Genomic DNA, 18,768 nt, shown 5'->3' on the forward strand with positions numbered 1-18,768 from the left:
CAAAATGACTCCAAAGGATTTGAATTTGTTAAAAGTCCATATTGATACAGAAACACTAAACCATGATTTAGATGTATTAACAACCAGTTGATTGACAAAGTCATGAAAAAGTGGAAGAATTGAATAAAATACATTTTGGCTATGATAAAAGATATGCCTCTGGGGTCAAAATGATCCATGTCAGAAGTATGGTTCCATGCAAATATGTAGTGGGTGTAAAGTTTGTTTTAATTTCTCACTCATTAAAAACGAATCAATCAACACATGCTTCTCTTTGAACGACTTAATATAATATTAAACTTTTCTGAAATAAATGAAAAATAAACGTTTGGTTCCTCAACTGCGTTGCCCCCTCCAGTCAGCAGATGGCGATGTGCGTCTTTTAGGTTCAGGCGATGCTGCCAGTGTGACGTATAATCTAGTGGACGGGACGCTCCTTCAACAACAACAGCTAGTCAGACACCTCGGTAGCTTTCTAGCAAACATAGCTACAACATTCACGCTCTTTACACTGTTTTGGTGTATATTAGTCGCTGTGTATTAAACACACTTCTGTCTTATGTACTTGTTGGCCCATTTAATTATATATTTACGTTGTTTGTCAGCTAGCTGGTTTGCTAAGTTAGCTTAGAACTAGGCTAGTCGCTAATGCTAGCTAGCTAACATCCCCGACCATGAGTTCACTAAGCTACTCGCCTCCTGCTAAAGAAGCGGAGGTCTGCTGGATGGAGAAAGAAGCTCTAGTGAAAGAGGAGGAGGAAGAGAAGGATGTTACAATACAAAAACAAGTAGAGGGTGAGGCTGTTACAGTGAAAGAAGAAGAGAAAGACGTTTCAGTGAAAGAAGAGAAAGACGCGTTCAGAGTGAAAGAGGAGGAGGATGTTACAGTAAAAGAAGAGGAGGAAGAGAAAGAGGAGGTTGCAGTTTTTGGAGTGAAAGAGGAGGAGGGGGAGATTACTGTCACATTGAAAGAGGAGAAGGAGGTAGAAGAGGAGGTTGGAGATCTGTTTAACACCAGTAAGTACCGTCTCTGCAGTCGTTGAACCAATATGCAGTAAAGGGGTTCTACACTTTAATGTTGTTCTGTATGAATGGCTGAAGCTACACTGTAACGTGTAGAACATCAAGAGTGGACCATCAACAAAACGTTAACAATTGATCAAATGCATCCAATGACAATGCCTGAAATACTGTAGTCCTCAATATCTCCTATTAGATTAGCCCAAGATGTTCTCTTAAAGGGGCAATCAGCAGTTGTTACATCCATTTTGGGACTTATACATTAATGATATGTACCCATTGTTTCTTGAATAAATCACTTATAAATGCCTCATGAGCTTAGTTCAACTGTCGTACCCCATCAGAACCCAAAATATAAGCTTTTATTTACTCCAATGTTTATCAGTAAATATAAACAAACACTGTATATCCTCAAAACATGGTTAAAACTAGAATGTTGATATCATGGATGGTTACATTTCTCCAGCCCCATCCCTCAGCTTTTTACTGAAACGGGCAGGGAGTACGCTTTGTTATTGTTTCTACTGCTGATTGCTGCCCCCGTTACTCCTCAAGGTCCAAGGACTGTATGTTATTTTCAGAGGTAGACTGGCTCTGGCAGCATTCCATCTAAATGTGAATCGATTCTCAATTGCGATACTTTCAAGGAAAATAGGAATGTTTCTCGACTCATACCCTGACTTTAAAAAGGAATTTGGTGAGAATTAGCTTAGGAACTGCGTGTCACAGCATGACAATGTGAACGCGATTGGTCGACAGTCTCTTGGACGGTCGTTATATACACTTTGACATTTTCTGGAATAGTTTTTATTTGAAAACGTTTTTGTTTACTTGCCTGCCTATTGAATTTGGAATGCACTGTACTGTTCATCTCTGAAACTCATTTAGATAATTCCTTTCATACAGCAGTAGCAATACAGGGACATAGATCTACTGTAGGACCCTGTATATGTTATGTTGTTGTTAGGTGAAGTTATGGGTCCTACAGTAGGTCTATGTTATTGTTAGGTGAAGTTATGGGTCCTACAGTAGGTCTATGTTATTGTTTGGTGAAGTTATGGGTCCTACTGTAGGTCGATGTTATTGTTTGGTGAAGTTATGGGTCCTACTGTAGGTCTATGTTATTGTTAGGTGAAGTTATGGGTCCTACAGTAGGTCTATGTTGTTAGGTGAAGTTATGGGTCCTACAGTAGGTCTATGTTGTTGTTTGGTGAATTATGGGTCCTACAGTAGGTCTATGTTGTTGTTAGGTGAAGTTATGGGTCCTACAGTAGGTCTATGTTGTTAGGTGAAGTTATGGGTCCTACAGTAGGTCTATGTTGTTGTTTGGTGAATTATGGGTCCTACAGTAGGTCAATGTTATTGTTAGGTGAAGTTATGGGTCCTACAGTAGGTCAATGTTATTGTTAGGTGAAGTTATGGGTCCTACAGTAGGTCTATGTTATTGTTAGGTGAAGTTATGGGTCCTACAGTAGGTCTATGTTGTTATTAGGTGAAGTTATGGGTCCTACAGTAGGTCTATGTTATTGTTAGGTGAAGTTATGGGCCAATTTCGCCAACACTTAGTTTACTTTGTTTTTTTCCCCCAAGATGGCGTAGCAGTGCATACGTTTTTTGTCATCCTCTCGTTTTCTTTTTTGTATTTTTTTGTATATATTCCAATTGACTTTTCAATCTCTTTTTCTATTTTTAAATTAAATATATCTTCCGGTTACCCACCTCACTCAATGTGACACGGATCTGCTATTTTTCTCTCTTTTTTTTTTAGACCTTATAGCCAAAACATTCATCAGAGGCTAGCCAGCTAATTAGCTACTAGCTATTTAGTCATTGTTAGCCACTGCTAGCGGCCTTTACCCTCTGCTCAGGCACCAGCCGCTTTTAGCCTGGATAATACCTGCCAGCCTCGGACTGTTTTTCTCCACTAAAACGCCGGAATCCTGCCGTAAACCCTGGACCTTTACCCCTGATCATCACAGCTAGCTAGCTGCCACTGAGTGACTCAGCCCCGAAGCTAGCCCTGAGCCAGGCACATGACCCGGATTGCAAACGAATTTACCACAACTACAATACCTCTTTCGCCATCTGGCCCGGTCCCTTCGTCGACATGGCGCCCCGCCGTACCACCGCGACTGGTCCTCAACCGGCCTTTGCCGGACATTGGAGCAGATGCTTCCACTTACCCCGGCCTGCTAACTTTAAACGCTGTGTCTCCCGCTTGCTAGCATAGCAACGACTACCCCGCGGCTTCCCTGTTCCATCTATTGCTGTACACTGGACCCTATGATCACTTAGCTACATAGCTGATGCCTGCTGGACTGTTCATTTATCTCCACTTGGTTTACCTTTGTTTATCTGTTGGCCCTAGCCCGAACTCAGGCCCTGTGTGTAGTTAATCGACCCTCTCTGCCCATTCATCACCATTTTACCTGTTGTTGTTGTCTTAGCTGATTAACTGTTGTTGTCTTACCCGTTGTTGTCTTAGCTAGCTCTCCCAATCAACACCTGTGATTGCTTTATGCCTCGCTCTATGTCTCTCTCAAATGTCAATATGCCATGTATACTGTTGTTTAGGATAGTTATCATTGTTTTAGTTTACTGCGGAGCCCCTAGTCCCACTGTACATGCCTTAGATACCTCCTTTGTCCCACCTCCCACACATGCGGTGACCTCACCCAGTATAACCAGCATGTTCAGAGATGAAACCTCTCTTACCATCACTCGGTGCACGGGGTAACCTCCACTGTACCCACACCCCACCATACCCCTGTCTGCACATTATGCCCTGAATCTATTCTACCACGCCCAGAAATCTGCTCCTTTTACTCTCTGTCCCCAACGCACTAGATGACCAGTTTTGCTAGCCTTTAGCCTTACTCTCATCCTACTCCTCCTCTGTTCCTCGGGTGATGTGGAGGCGAACCCAGGCCCCGCGTGTCCCCAGGCACTCTCATTTGTTGACTTCTGTAATCGAACAAGCCTTGGTTTCATGCATGTTAACATCAGAAGCCTCCTCCCTAAGTTTGTTTTACTCACTGCTTTAGCACACTCCGCCAACCCTGATGTCGTGTCTGAATCTTGGCTTCGAAGGCCACCAAAAATTCAGACATTTTCATACCCAACTACATTATTATGAATTGATTGCCCCCCATCTATCTTCAGAGTTTATTCTGTTAGGTGACCTAAACTGGGATATCCTTAACACCCCGGCCGTCCAACAATCCAAGCTAGATGCCCTCAATCTCACACAAATTATCAAGGAACCCACCAGGTACAACCCTCAATCCGTAAACATGGGCACCCTCGCTGATATTATCCTGACCAACTTGCCCTCCAAATACACCTCTGCTGTTTTCAATCATGATCTCAGCGATCACTGCCTCATTGCCTGCATCCGTTATGGGTCTGCAGTCAAACGACCACCCCTCATCACTGTCAAACGCTCCCAAAACACTTCTGCAAGCAGGCATTTGTAATCTACCTGGCCCGAGTCTCCTGGAAGGATATTGACCTCATCCTGTCAGTAGAGGATGCCTGGTTATTCTTTAATTATAATTTCCTCACCACCTTAAATAAGCATGCCCCTTTCAAAAAATGTAGAACTAAGAACAGATATAGCCCTTGGTTCACTCCAGACCTGACTGCCCTTGACCAGCACAAAAACATCCTGTGGCGTACTGCACTAACAGCTCCCCACCCCCCGAAGCTACTTCCCCAAGCCTCCCCAGCTTCTCCTTCACCCAAATCCAGATAGCTGATGTTCTGAAAGAGTTGCAAAACCTGGACCCGTACAAATCAGCTGGGCTTGACAATCTGGACCCTCTCTTTCTAAAATTATCCGCCGCCATTGTGGAAACCCCTATTACTAGTCTGTTCAACTTCTCTTTCGTATCGTCCGAGATTCCTAAAGATTGGAATGCTTCCGCGGTCATCCCCCTCTTCAAAGGGGGTGACACTCTAGACCCAAACTGTTACAGACCTATATCCATCCTGCCCTGCCTTTCTAAGTCTTCGAAAGTCAAGTTAACAAACAGATCACTGACCATTTTGAATCCCACCGTACCTTCTCCGCTGTGCAATCCAGTTTCCGATCTGGTCACGGGTGCAGCTCAATCACGCTCAAGGCACTAAACGTACAGTGAGTGAAAAAAGTATTTGATCCCCTGCTGATTTTGTACGTTTGCCTGACAAAGAAGTGATCAGTCTATAATTTTAATGGTAGGTTTATTTGAACAGTGAGAGACAGAATAACAACAACAAAAATCCTGAAAAACGCATGTCAAAAATGTTATAAATTGATTTGCATTTTAATGAGGGAAATAATATGATTATTGTGGCAGATGTTTGTGTATATACCACATGTTATGTTTAGGTTTTCAATCTATGACAAACTGTTTCTACATATTGGTTATTGATTTGGACACGTTAAAACTGTGTTTTGACATTGGGGCGATCCCACCTAGCAAAATGTCTTTGAAAAAAAGACTATGCCCGATGTCCAATATTCGTTGGTTGGTCGTTTTTTAAATTACTTGAAAACAACAACTTAATTTCAATGTACTTTCAGGTAGCCTAGTGGTTAGAGCGTTGGACTAGTAACCGAAAGGTTGCTGGATTGAATCCCCGAGCTGACAAGGTACAAATCTGTCGTTCTGCCCCTGAACAAGGCAGTTAACCCACTGTTCCTAGGCCGTCATTGAAAATAAGAATTTATTAACTGCCTAAGGTTAAATAAAAAGTGGATTAGAAGCAAGTTTTAAGTTTTAAGTGAGTTTTAGTTTTATTTTCTATAGAAAGAAAAATTTGAAAAAAATAATAGGATTGTATATTATTATTTAGAAATATATTTTTTTTTCTTCTTGTTTTTAAATGTTGACAGCCTTTAGACACCATGTTTATATTGGTTAAGGTGAAGCATTGTAGTTGATTATAATGTGAAATGGAGGTGAACAAACTTATAGGTTATATTTGTTGCCTTAGGTGGGAAGGTGTTACACGCTTTGGTTTTTCCATTTATGTTTTGATGTTGGACTTTAGCACGTCTAGCTCGTTAGCATGTCTAGCTCGTTAGCACGTATAGCTCGTTAGCATGTTTAGCCCGTTAGCACGTCTAGCTCGTTAGCACGTAGGACGCACTGATTGGTGTCACCTCGTTAGTCAGTATGTGTTACACCTGTGCTGGCTTGTCCATCTCGTTAGTGGGAAGGTGTTTCACCTGAGCTGGTCCAGGTTCTATTTAAGAGTGTCTGGCCCAGTGCTCCAGTTGTCTTGATACATGTGGAGAGTCAACACCTTTAGTTGCTCCACCTTTTTGGTTTACTTCCTGTCTTTAAGTTTGGTGTGGGTTTTTCTTTAGTTTTCCTCTTCTTGGGCAGATTTAGTGGGTCTCATGGTGGGTGTCTTTTAGGTCCCAGTTGTTGTTACTAGTCAACTTTCAGTGGACACCCCCATAGTGTCTTTCAGAACCCCTCCTAAAAAACAAGTTATATTTTGGGTTGGATGTTGCATCCAATTCTTAGTATTTTAATCGATGGGATTTCCATCTTTCAGTTAACCTTCTGTTTTTTATCCACTTATGTTTGTTGTGGTAAATAATTGTTTATTTTAGTTTTTTCCTATGAAGCCATTGTGTTGGATCCATGTCTGAAATGTGCTGTATAAATAAAGCTTGGTTTGAACATATTGCGAAACAAATTAACCCAATGACTGACCAATCAACAGACTCAAAATCAATGAACAAATACATGATAAAGAATAAATTCAGTGTATCTTCCTCTGTCATAATAGTGCTGTATGTACGTTTAGTATCACTTTTCAACCAACCCAGTTCATTTGTTGAAAATGAAAAATGTTGAAATCAACAATACGTCAAAGGATTCACCTACTGAAAACTGAAACAAACAAATGGATCAACTAGATCAATCCCACTTTTCCAGCCTGCTGAAGGCGTGGTGGAGTGGTAAACACCACCCCCGGCTCTACCAGGGGCTTGAAGTGGTCTCCCATAGCTCTGCTTATGTCATGTTCTGTGGCCTTGCTGTTCCATTTCTTGACTGCCCCTGCAACACAGAAACACATTTAGTCATATTATGTAAAACACTCAAAGTAATGGATATGGAGCATCTATGGCCTCAGTTACACCTGGCACCTAAATGTGACTTCTGTCATCTGATCTATCCAAGCTGCATTAGGTTCAGATCTACCAGGATGGGCCTTTGACATAGTCTGGACGCAGTCAGGCCACTGAATATGCATAAGCAATGTAAAGAGATGGGGTGAATGAGTGGGGAAAGGTACATTTGACACAAATTACCTTCAGAAATCAAATGTTGTTGGTCACATACAGGGGTTCAGCAGATGTTATTGCAGGTGTAGTGAAATGCTTGTCCTTCTAGTTCCCACAGTGCAGCAATATCTAACAATTAATATCTAACAATTTCACAACAAATACCTAATACACACAAATCTAAGGTAAGGAATGGAATTAGGAATATATAAATATATGGATAAACAATGTCAGAGCAGCATAGACTGAGATACAGTTTATACATATGAGATGAGAAATGATATGTAAACATTATTAAAGGGCCAATGATTTCATGATGCCTGTTTAACAGTCTGATGGCCTGGAGATAGAAGCTGTTTTTCAGCCTCTCTGTGTTAGTGATGCCTGTTTAACAGTCTGATGGCCTGGAGATAGAAGCTGTTTTTCAGCCTCACTGTGTTAGTGATGCCTGTTTAACAGTCTGATGGCCTTGAGATAGAAGCTGTTTTTCTGTCTTTCGGTCTCAGCTTTGATGCACCTGTACTGACCTCGCCTTCTGGATGATAGCAGGCTGAACAGGCAGTGGCTCGGGTAATAACAAAGAACAAATGTGTGTGCCTGAGGGGAAATTAACTTTCATACAGCCAAAAGGGGTGAGAAATTACACCCATATCAGAGGACAATTTGCACTAATGTAAATAAATATAGGTGATGGAACATATTCCCTTTTGCTGACGTGATGAACCACTAAGGGGACATAAATATTTACCATCTAAACCATGTGTGACCTCTCACCTCTGGCTGTAGAAGTGTTCTTCCTAACCAGTCCCTCAACAGCTCTCTGACTGAGCTCCACCCTCACTGGGTCTTCAGAGGAGAGGAAGGCTGAGGAGGGATGGAAGGATGAATGGATCAGTCAGTCAATAAAGTGTAGAGCTGCTGTCTGACAAAATCACTATTTTAGTAGTTCATTAAAGTAAATAAGGCTTTATGACTGCTGAATACCAACTATCAATCACTTAGATCATGTATTTTCAGGTAGAGATACATCCTTGGGACGTCCCTAGCCCGTTGAAGTTGACATTTAAAATGGTTAAGGTAGGGGTTAAGGTTAGGGTTTAGGGTAGGGATGTCCCAAGGATCCCAGAAAGCATTGACCATCGTGCATTCTTCTGTCTCTTTTACATAGCAGGTGTAAAATAAACACAGACAAGACAAGTAGGCACGCAGTGCATTATGGTCATTGTAGTTTAAAAATAGCATCTAATTATGTAGGGTGACCATACGTCCTCTTTTTCCCGGACATGTCCTCTTTTTGGACCTAAAAAAATGCGTCCGGCCGGGATTTCTAAATCGCCCAAAATGTCCGGGTTTCGGCTTTTGCTTCCTACAGTCTCCATTCGTTGTGTGCGTTTTGGGGGTTTTGCATTGCTTTGACCTTTTTCAAGCGCTCGTACTAAGACCGAAGCAATTGTTAACGCTGTGATAGCACCACATTCTGTCGACATAGCTCAGAAAGCACTAGAAGACATACCTTACTGTGGTGTTTCTACTGATGGGAGCAATCACGGTGCTGTGAAAATATTCCCTCTGTTTATTCAGTATTTTGATTGGAAGAATGGTGGCGTGCAAAGTAAATTAGTCGAAGTTAAAAAACACTCCAAATGGGATTTTTTCCAAATATATTGCATTTACAGTAGGGTGACCATACGTCCTCTTTTTCCCGGACATGTCCTCTTTTTGGAAAACAAAAATTTGGTCACCCTAAATTATGCCAATCTGCATGTGGGGTTGTTAGAGAAGAATGTGATTGTCAGCCCTAACAATCCATTCTAGCACCTCACCAGGCTCTGAAAAAGGCATCATTGATGACGTGTTCCATCTATTCCAGGGGACAGCAGAGGAACTTCATCGATTCCACTCCTTCATCAATACAAGCAGTGAACATCTGAAATTCACCCTCACCTTTGATGCGCATGAAACAAGCGCACCCGATGGTTGGACAATACTTTTCTCGTTAATCATCTTAAATACTTAAACTGGAAATCAACCAATCCTCCATTGTTAACGCAGTGGAAAGGTAAAATGCTTTATTATCTACACATGTAAAGTGGGTGACGGAGAGAAATAAAATGGTTAGGTTATGGTAAAGTTTATAAAAGATCAAATAAAATATTTTTCCCAAAAATTGTTTTAAGTCCCAATGCAAAGTTACACCTCACTGTTCTATTTTTGGAGTTATTACATAAAACCAATAAGAATTCAGAAGAATGATAAAGTCAGGTGTGATGTAGTGTGGAGGACCAGCCTATTCCCTATGATGTAAACTACGACAGAAATAACTTCAAATGTAGAACTTCAAATTAAACCAATCGTTTGCACTCATGACTTGAGTGATTAAAGTAAACCAACGTTTTGGAAATACATAACGCCATCTAATCAAAGAATGTTAGCTATATGCCGTTATCTTAGCCAGCCAGCTAACGTTAGCTATTTAGCCAACTAGCTATTAGCCTAACCAGCGCAGCCAATCAGCACGGCTATGGTCAGCGAGCTGGAGCCCAACTAATGGAGACCAGTTAGAACCTAAATAACAAAACCCAACTAAAACATGACTGCAGATCAGAAGAGACATACAGAATGATGGCAGGGAAAATCACAGAATTTAGAACAGACACATTTTTATACGTAGCAGCACAGCCTTTATGTCATTATTATAGATGACGTCCCACACCGTAGCAGCATAGCCTTTATGTCATTATTATAGATGACATCCCACACCGTAGCAGCATAGCCTTTATGTCATTATTATAGATGACATCCCACACCGTAGCAGCATAGCCTTTATGTCATTATTATAGATGACGTCCCACACCGTAGCAGCATAGCCTTTAAGTCATTATTATAGATGACATCCCACACCGTAGTAGCATAGCCTTTATGTCATTATTATAGATGACATCCCACACCGTAGCAGCATAGCCTTTATGTCATTATTATAGATGACCTCCCACACCGTAGCAGCATAGCCTTTATGTCATTATTATAGATGACGTCCCACACCGTAGCAGCATAGCCTTTATGTCATTATTATAGATGACATCCCACACCGTAGCAGCATAGCCTTTATGTCATTATTATAGATGACGTCCCACACCGTAGCAGCATAGCCTTTATGTCATTATTATAGATGACGTCCCACACCGTAGCAGCATAGCCTTTATGTCATTATTATAGATGACATCCCACACTGTAGCTGCATAGCCTTTATGTCATTATTATAGATGACATCCCACACCGTAGCAGCATAGCCTTTATGTCATTATTATAGATGACATCCCACACCGTAGCAGCGTAGCCTTTATGTCATTATTATAGATGACATCCCACACCGTAGCACGTAGCAGCATAGCCTTTATGTCATTATTATAGATGACGTCCCATACCGTAGCCTTTATGTCATCTACTAAACCACTGGCCGTGTTCGAGAGCATGAAATCCATGCTGCATTGTGGGTAAATGGTGACTGGCTGACTGATTTATAAATAATAATGAGTAGTTATTTATGATGTATAGTGATTTGTAGATCAGTCAGTCTGCAGTCGCCTGCAATGTCGAACAAGCCCAATACCAAAACAATCAGGTGGTTGTTTGATCAAATACACAGTACATGGAAAGGTGTGGTTAACGTTTGCAAGCTTGAGCTAGATATCAACCTAGTGTGACCTTCCTGTTCCCGTCTCTCAAGTCAGTGAGTCAACACAGGAAGGAGCAATGGATGGATAGTTCATTTATTTCCAAAGCTGAAATGATGGGACACACACAGTATGGATGAATGATCAGTAGTGACGGGATATAAACAGCACTCCCACAGCAATTCTCCATAAATCTGCCCTATAATATACTAACAAAAAACAATCAAGATGTCTGTCAAAGTTATTGTGATCGTATAGTGGATTTAACAATTCCTAATAATTCCTAATTTACTATAATAAAATAAATACATAGTTTCCATGTGTAATCTCATATTCACAACATCAGAATAAACTGTCATCCATTTTAGTATCAAAATATATCAAATTAACCTGAAATATTACTCAATGTCCCCCTCTGGTGGTGAAGAAGTATAATCCACCTAAACTAACAGAACCGGGCTGATAAACTGGCTGGTGTTCATGAGTTTATAAAACACATACTTTATACATGTCATAAATTACCTGCATTGATGAGACACACAGTGTGGATGAATGATCAGAATATAAATAGCACTCCTAAAGAAGATGCAGTGAGGATGAATGATCAGTAGTCGACAGGATATAAATAGCACTCCTAAAGAAGATGCAGTGTGGATGAATGATCTGTAGTGACAGGATATAAATAGCACTCCTAAAGAAGATGCAGTGTGGATGAATGATCAGGATATAAATAGCACTCCTAAAGAAGATGCAGTGTGGATGAATGATCAGGATATAAATAGCACTCCTAAAGAAGATGCAGTGTGGATGAATGATCAGGATATAAATAGCACTCCTAAAGAAGATGCAGTGTGGATGAACGATCAGTAGTCGACAGGATATAAATAGCACTCCTAAAGAAGATGCAGTGTGGATGAATGATCAGGATATAAATAGCACTCCTAAAGAAGATGCATTTTCCAGTTTGCCACCAACTTGAAAGAGGGAACTTTAGCATAAAACCCACATGGAAAACTGAGATTCGGCAAATAACATATAAAGAGAGGCTTATTTGACGCCAAACCAACAACAGAAGTTACTAAAACATAAATTGCTAATGTATGATTTAAAAGGTGGATGGTTTATGATCTAATGTCAACTTCATACATTTCTATCCCAGGACCACTCAATTTCCAAATTCTCCATAAATCTGCTTTGGATTACCCAGAATCACATCCTTTATCACTGACTGTAATGTAAAGACACGAGCAGCAGTCTAAGGTACTGCATCTCAGTGCTAGAGGCGTCACTACAGACCCTGGTTCAAAACTAGGCTGTATCATAACAGGCCGTGATAGGGAGTCCCATAGGGCAACGCACAGTGGCCCAGCATCGTCTGGGTTAGGGTTTGGCAGGGGTAGGTCGGTCATTGTAAATACAAATTTGTTCTTAGCTGGCTTGCCTGGTTAAATACATTTTTTAAATGTAACTTCATTTCACCTTTACACTGGCATACAAACTCGGTAGCATAGAGTTGATAATACATATGACGTTGGGAAATAGTGCATTGTGGGTAGTTTAGAAGATTTCCCGAAATAAGTTAATACATTTGTAATAATGCAAAAACATAGCTGTTTGTACTTATAGGTAACCATATCGTGACTACAACTAGCTTAGTAAGTCTTTAACCACACTGTGTTGTTACACTGGTGAGTAAAAACTCATGCTTCCTACACTTTAACTTTTTGTCTGACAATAAAATTAACATTTTACTCTACTGTGTTACCCACTCCAGTCAGCAGATGGCGGTCTGGGAATTTAAGGTAATGCTGTTGGTGTGACGTATAATGTAGTGGACGGAACGCTTCTTTAAACAGCAGCAACAGTTATTCAGCCAACTCTGTAGCTTGCTAGACAAAATAGCCGAACCAATAAAGCTCTTTAGGCGTTTTCGTGTATATTAGCCACAGTGTTTTAAACCCACTTCTGTCGTCTAGTTAGTTATCAGATTTAGTTTCATATTTACGGTGTTGTTGTTATTAGTCAGCTAGCGGGCTGGTTAAGTTAGCATTAGCCTAGCTAGCTAACATCTCCGACCATGCGCTCACAAAGCTACTCTCCTCCTGCTAAAGAAGACGAGGCCTGCTGGACGGAGAAAGAAGCTCTCGTCAAAGAGGAGGAGGAAGAGGAGGCTGTTACAATACAAAAACAAGTAGAGGGTGAGGCTGTTACCGTGAAAGAAGAAGAGAAAGACGTTTCAGTTAAAGAAGAGGAAGACGCGTTCAGAGTGAAAGAGGAGGAGGATGTTACAGTAAAAGAAGAGGAAGACACGTTCAGAGTGAAGGAGGAGGAGGATGCAGTTTTTGGAGTGAAAGAGGAGATGACTGTCACATCGAAGAAGGAAGAAGAGGAAGAAACTGGATATCTGGGCCCGGTTTCCCAAGGGCATCATAAGGCGTCCAATGGTTCTAACGATGAACGGGCCCTGATTAACACTCGTAAGTACTGTTTTAAAAACAGAGGCACAAACTCTACAGTTGTTAAACTGAGGTGTTAAAGGGGAAATCTGTAATGGCTACATCAATTTTTTTTTCTTTCAAATTATTTAATTATAGCCATTGGTTCTTGAAGAATATAACACATGTCTCATGAGCTTAGTTCAACTGTTGTACCCCATCAGATCCCCAAATAAGCTTTTTTTACTCCAATGTTTAGAAACAATGTAATCAACACTGTATAGCCTCAACATGGTTAAAACTATAATGTTGATATCATGGATGGTCAGTCCTTGCATCCATAGGTCTGTCTATGAATTTGAGAGTAGTTACATTTCTCCAGCCCCATCCATCATCTTATTACCAAAACAGTGGTGGAATTACAGCTTTGTTATTGTTTGGACTGCAGATTGGTTGGTTGATTGTGTGGCTTTTTTAAAGGGGCAACCTAGTTTTAAAACAGAAACAAAATGGCTGCCCAGAGACTTGAGCTGTGTTCGACTACTCATACTAACCATACTATATATTATGCTTATTTGTCATAGTATGGATATAGTTAGTATGCCAAAAGTTCCCGGATGTCATACTACAGTCGCCAAAATACGAAGTATATATGCAGAGGACACTCTTTCTGTGCTTTTAGGGCCCATAATGCAATTCTTCAGGAAATGGGCGGGGCTTCAACTATTTTCAGGTTTGAAAAAATTGTGGAAAATATGCAGCCGAAGTCCGACAAGAGTGGATTCAAATGAACTGCTTTAACTAATTATGACAAATGTTAAGAGAATGTTGAGCAATGTAACGATATGTTGGCTACGTTATCCTTACAAACCGCATAGCATATCTTTACAGCAGTATGTACCAGTATGTCAGCTACAGTTGAAGTCAGAAGTTTACATACACTTAGGTTGGAGTCATAAAAACTTGTTTTTCAATCACTCCACAAATTGTTTGTTAACAAACTATAGTTTTGACAAGTCGGTTAGGACATCTACTTTGTGCATGACACAAGTAGTTTTTCCAACAATTGTTTACAGATTATTTCACTTATAATTCACTGTATCACAATTCCAGTGGGTCAGAAGTTTACATACACTAAGTTGACTGTGCCTTTAAACAGCTTGGAAAATTCCAGAAAATAATGTCATGGCTTTAGAAGCTTCTGATAGGCTTATTGACATCATTTTAGTCAATTTGAGGTGTACCTGTGGATGTATTTCAAGGCCTACCTTGAAACTCAGTGCCTCTTTGTTTGACATCATGGGAAAATCTAAAGAAATCAGCCAAGACCTCAGGAAAAAAATGGTGGACCTTCACAAGTCTGGTTCATGTTCATCTGTACAAACAATAGTACGCAAGTATGAACACCATGGGACCACGCAGCCGTCATACCGCTCAGGAAGAGATGAGATGAATGTACTTTGGTGCGAAAAGTGCAAATCAATCCCAGAACAACAGCAAAGGACCTTGTGAAGATGCTGGAGGAAACGGGTACAAAAGTATCTATGTTCACAGTAAAATGACCCCCCAATATCAACATAACCTGAAAGGCCGCTCAGCAAGGAAGAAGACACTGCTCCAAAACCGCCATAAAAAAGTCAGACTATGGTTTGCAACTGCACGTGGGGACAAAGATTGTACTTTTTGGAGAGATGTCATCTGGTCTGATGAAACAAAAATAGAACTGTTTGGCCATAATGACCATTGTTATGTTTCGAGGAAAAGGGGGAGGCTTGCAAACCGAAGAACACCATCCCAACCGTGAAGCGCGGGGGTGGCAGCATCATGTTGTGGGGGTGCTTTGCTGCAGGAGGGACTGGTGCACTTCACAAATATATATTGAAGCAACATCTCAAGACATCAGTCAGGAGGTTAAAGCTTGGTCGCAAATGGGTCTTCCAAATGGACAATGATCCCAAGCATACTTCCAAAGTTGTGGCAAAATGGCTTAAGGACAACAAAGTCAAAGTCTTGGAGTGGCCATCACAAAGCCCTGACCTCAATCCCATAGAAAATGTGTGGGCAGAACTGAAAAGCGTGTGTGAGCAAGGAGGCCTGCAAAACTGTCTCCGTTACACCAGCTCTGTCAGGAGGAATGGGCCAAAATTCACCCAACTTATTGTGGGAAGCTTGTGGAAGGCTACCAGAAATGTTTGACCCAAGTTAAACAATTTAAAGGCAATGTTACCAAATACTAATTGAGTGTATGTAAACTTCTGACCCACTGGGAATGTGATGAAAGAAATAAAAGCTGAAATAAATCATTCTCTCTACTATTATTCTGACATTTCACATTCTTAAAATAAAGTGGTGATCCTAACTGACCTAAGGCATGGAATTTTTACTAGGATTAAATGTCAGGAATTGTGAAAAACTGAGTTTAAATGTATTTGGCTAAAGTGTATGTAAACTTCCGACTTCAACTGTAGCTACCTAACGTTAGTTGGCTACTTATACATCAAACTTACCAGTATATTAACTATATTCTAACTAACTACCCAACGTTTATTGACTTGATTATTCACATCATTCTTAGCCAAGGGGTCGTGTGCTTTCTCAGTGGACATTGTTAATTCGGGTGCGTTCCTAAATTCGCTCTGGCTCTCTACTCCGATTTCAGAGCACTCTCGTCTGAGTGTACCGGAGCTTAGAATAACTGAAGAATTTACTAGCGCTCAACACCCGTTGAATATGTCCAGGTGTCAGTAAACGTAAAAAAAAAAGCTCAAATTAAATTGTTGCGAGCAGCACAGTTAGTCACCAACGCTCTGGATAACATGAAAACAGCCTAACCAGCTCTGCTAGGGCAAGTAAAATGGTAAGAGTGAGGTTTTTCTCATTTGTGTCTAGCAAGCTATCCAACGGTAGCCAGTTCGCTTAGTCTTTGCTTTACTGTCTTTGTGAGGTCAGAACGCTTGGATCGACCCTACTCCTCAGCCATATAGTATTGGTTTACAAACAGTGGCCTTATACGAGCTCATGTTTTTCTTTCTGATGGGGTAATACAGTTGAATCATTTGAGGCATTTATAAGTTATATTCTTCAAGAATCAATGGCTAGATGGTAAATGGGTCTTTCTGTAACTGCCAGTGAAGATTTCCTGTGGGGGTCAAATTGTTAGAGCTGTTGATAAGTCATTGTATAATATTCTGGCAATTATTTTCATGCCATTACATTGAAGGCAAACATTTGTCTTTTCTTAGCAAGGTGTTGCTAAAATAATGTTAGCTGCTAATGCTAATCGCTAGCTAGCTTGCTAAATGTATTAAGAGTCAAACGTAGCTGGCTAATACTGCCTGGTGCCAGTGCTGGTGTAGGCATAGATAAGCATGTTTGTGCAGCGGTATCTTATCAGAGAGGAATAAGAAGTTTGAATATGTTGGCTAGCTAGCCGGCTACATGAAGTAAGAAAACATGTAATGTAACATCTAATTAGGGTCATCTGGAAACACTGACCAACACTTTGGTTCTTACCATGACTTCTTCTTCGCTGAGGTTTATTGTCAGACTACACTCATCAGGTGTATTGCTGCCACCTACTGTACGGGGTTGTAAAAAATACCCCCAAAACATTTTTTTTTTAAAGAACAAATCATTCTAATTAAAATTATAGAATACAAAATAAACAGTTTGACTAGTGCAATTTCTCACTTGCGCTATAAACACAACTCAGTCCACCTTCTACACTATTGGTGTGTTGGGATCCTTCTCCTGCATGGCTTCACTGCAGACTGTGGGACATCCACTACCTTCTCTCTACTCACTCCTTCAGCTATTTTCACTGCCTGCACATAGGACACCTGCTGGATGGGCCTGATCCTAGCTACTGTGACATCCTTCATCCGTACAGGGCACTCCAGGATCTTGGGAACGTGATTCCATCACAATTACAACAACATGCTTCATCTGACTCTTCAACTACGACATATTTATTCCTTGGACAAACACTTGCCACGTGTCCAAACTTTTACAATTGTAACACCGCAGCGGCTTCTGTACATAGGGTCTCACCGCATATCTCACATACCCAGGTTTTACATAAGATGGGAGAATCAGTTCACCAAACGACAGTAAAATCTTCCTGCTATCATTCATTTTATTGACGTGCGTATACCTGGAATGTTTTCCCTAAACCACCCAGCCTCTATGTCCAACGCAACACCAGAGATGACACTTTTAACCGGTGCCCTACTCTGAAAGTCATAGCCTTCCACATCGTACGTCCACATCTTGTTGAGTCACAGAGCTTCTCCTTTTGCGCTGTTGACACACGAAATCAGCATCATACCGCTCCTGGTCACTCGAACCGATTCCACTTTACCCAATTCATCCTTCACCATCTTTGAGACCTCTAACGGGTCACCCAAAAAACCATCCTTGCTGATGATTCCCACTCCAACCATAAACTGCTGTTCATTACCAACTTTAGCCCCTTTCACTCCACTGTTCTTCACCATCGTCCACTCAGTCTCACCAACTGTACAGAGTCACTGTTCTTCACCATCGTCCACTCAGTCTGCACAACTGTACAGAGTCACTGTTCTTCACCATCATCCACTCAGTCTAAACAACTGTACAGAGTCACTGTTCTTCACCATCATCCACTCAGTCTAAACAACTGTACAGAGTCACTGTTCTTCACCATCGTCCACTCAGTCTCACCAACTGTACAGAGTCACTGTTCTTCACCATCGTCCACTCAGTCTGCACAACTGTACAGAGTCACTGTTCTTCACCATCGTCCACTCAGTCTCACCAACTGTACAGAGTCACTGTTCTTCACCATCGTCCACTCAGTCTGCACAACTGTACAGAGTCACTGTTCTTCACCATCGTCCACTCAGTCTGCACAACTGTACTCACACCAAGAGAATCCCACAATGCTTCCTCCATTGCTCCTCCAGTGATCCCCTGGACTCCCTGCTCTTTGCTGTGAAAGATGAGAGTTTGTGTTCTCGAAGTAGCATCTATATTGTTCTCATTCCAGTACAGTTGCTGCTTCACCAACTTTTTGAATAAAAAAAAATAGTGAACATTTTGTCCATATCGCCCAGCCCTACCTAGCCTAGATAGACTAAAGAGCCTCCTGACTAACGTTGGCTAGCATGCATAACTTCTGGTGAATGAAGCTTACTTGTGTTCCCCCGGGCTTTTAAAAGAGATTTTGTGACAATTAGCTTAGGAACTGTGTGTCACAGCATCACAATGTGAAATGCGATTGGTCGACAGTCTCTTGGACGGGCATTATACGTTTTGACATTTTCTGGAAAAGTTTTTCTTTGGAAACTTTTGTTTACTAGCCTGCCTATTGAAT

The 18,768-nt window shown here is 41.0% G+C and overlaps 1 protein-coding gene across 1 annotated transcript in view; it reads left to right on the top strand.

Annotated features, from left to right (window-relative positions):
• The first annotated feature begins 430 nt into the window (after positions 1-430).
• LOC145863586 (uncharacterized) overlaps positions 431-18,768 on the top strand; it is a 30,664-nt gene continuing 12,326 nt past the window's right edge. The window contains exon 1 of the mRNA XM_082968344.1: positions 431-1,017. Within this exon, the coding sequence (XP_082824470.1) occupies positions 675-1,017 (343 nt within the window). The 5' untranslated portion in view covers positions 431-674. The remainder of the gene's footprint in view (positions 1,018-18,768) is intronic.

This window comes from Salmo salar, chromosome 02 (genome assembly GCF_965601325.2).
Source record: "Salmo salar chromosome 02, fSalSal1, whole genome shotgun sequence".
In the NCBI taxonomy this organism is placed as follows: Eukaryota; Metazoa; Chordata; class Actinopteri; order Salmoniformes; family Salmonidae; genus Salmo; species Salmo salar.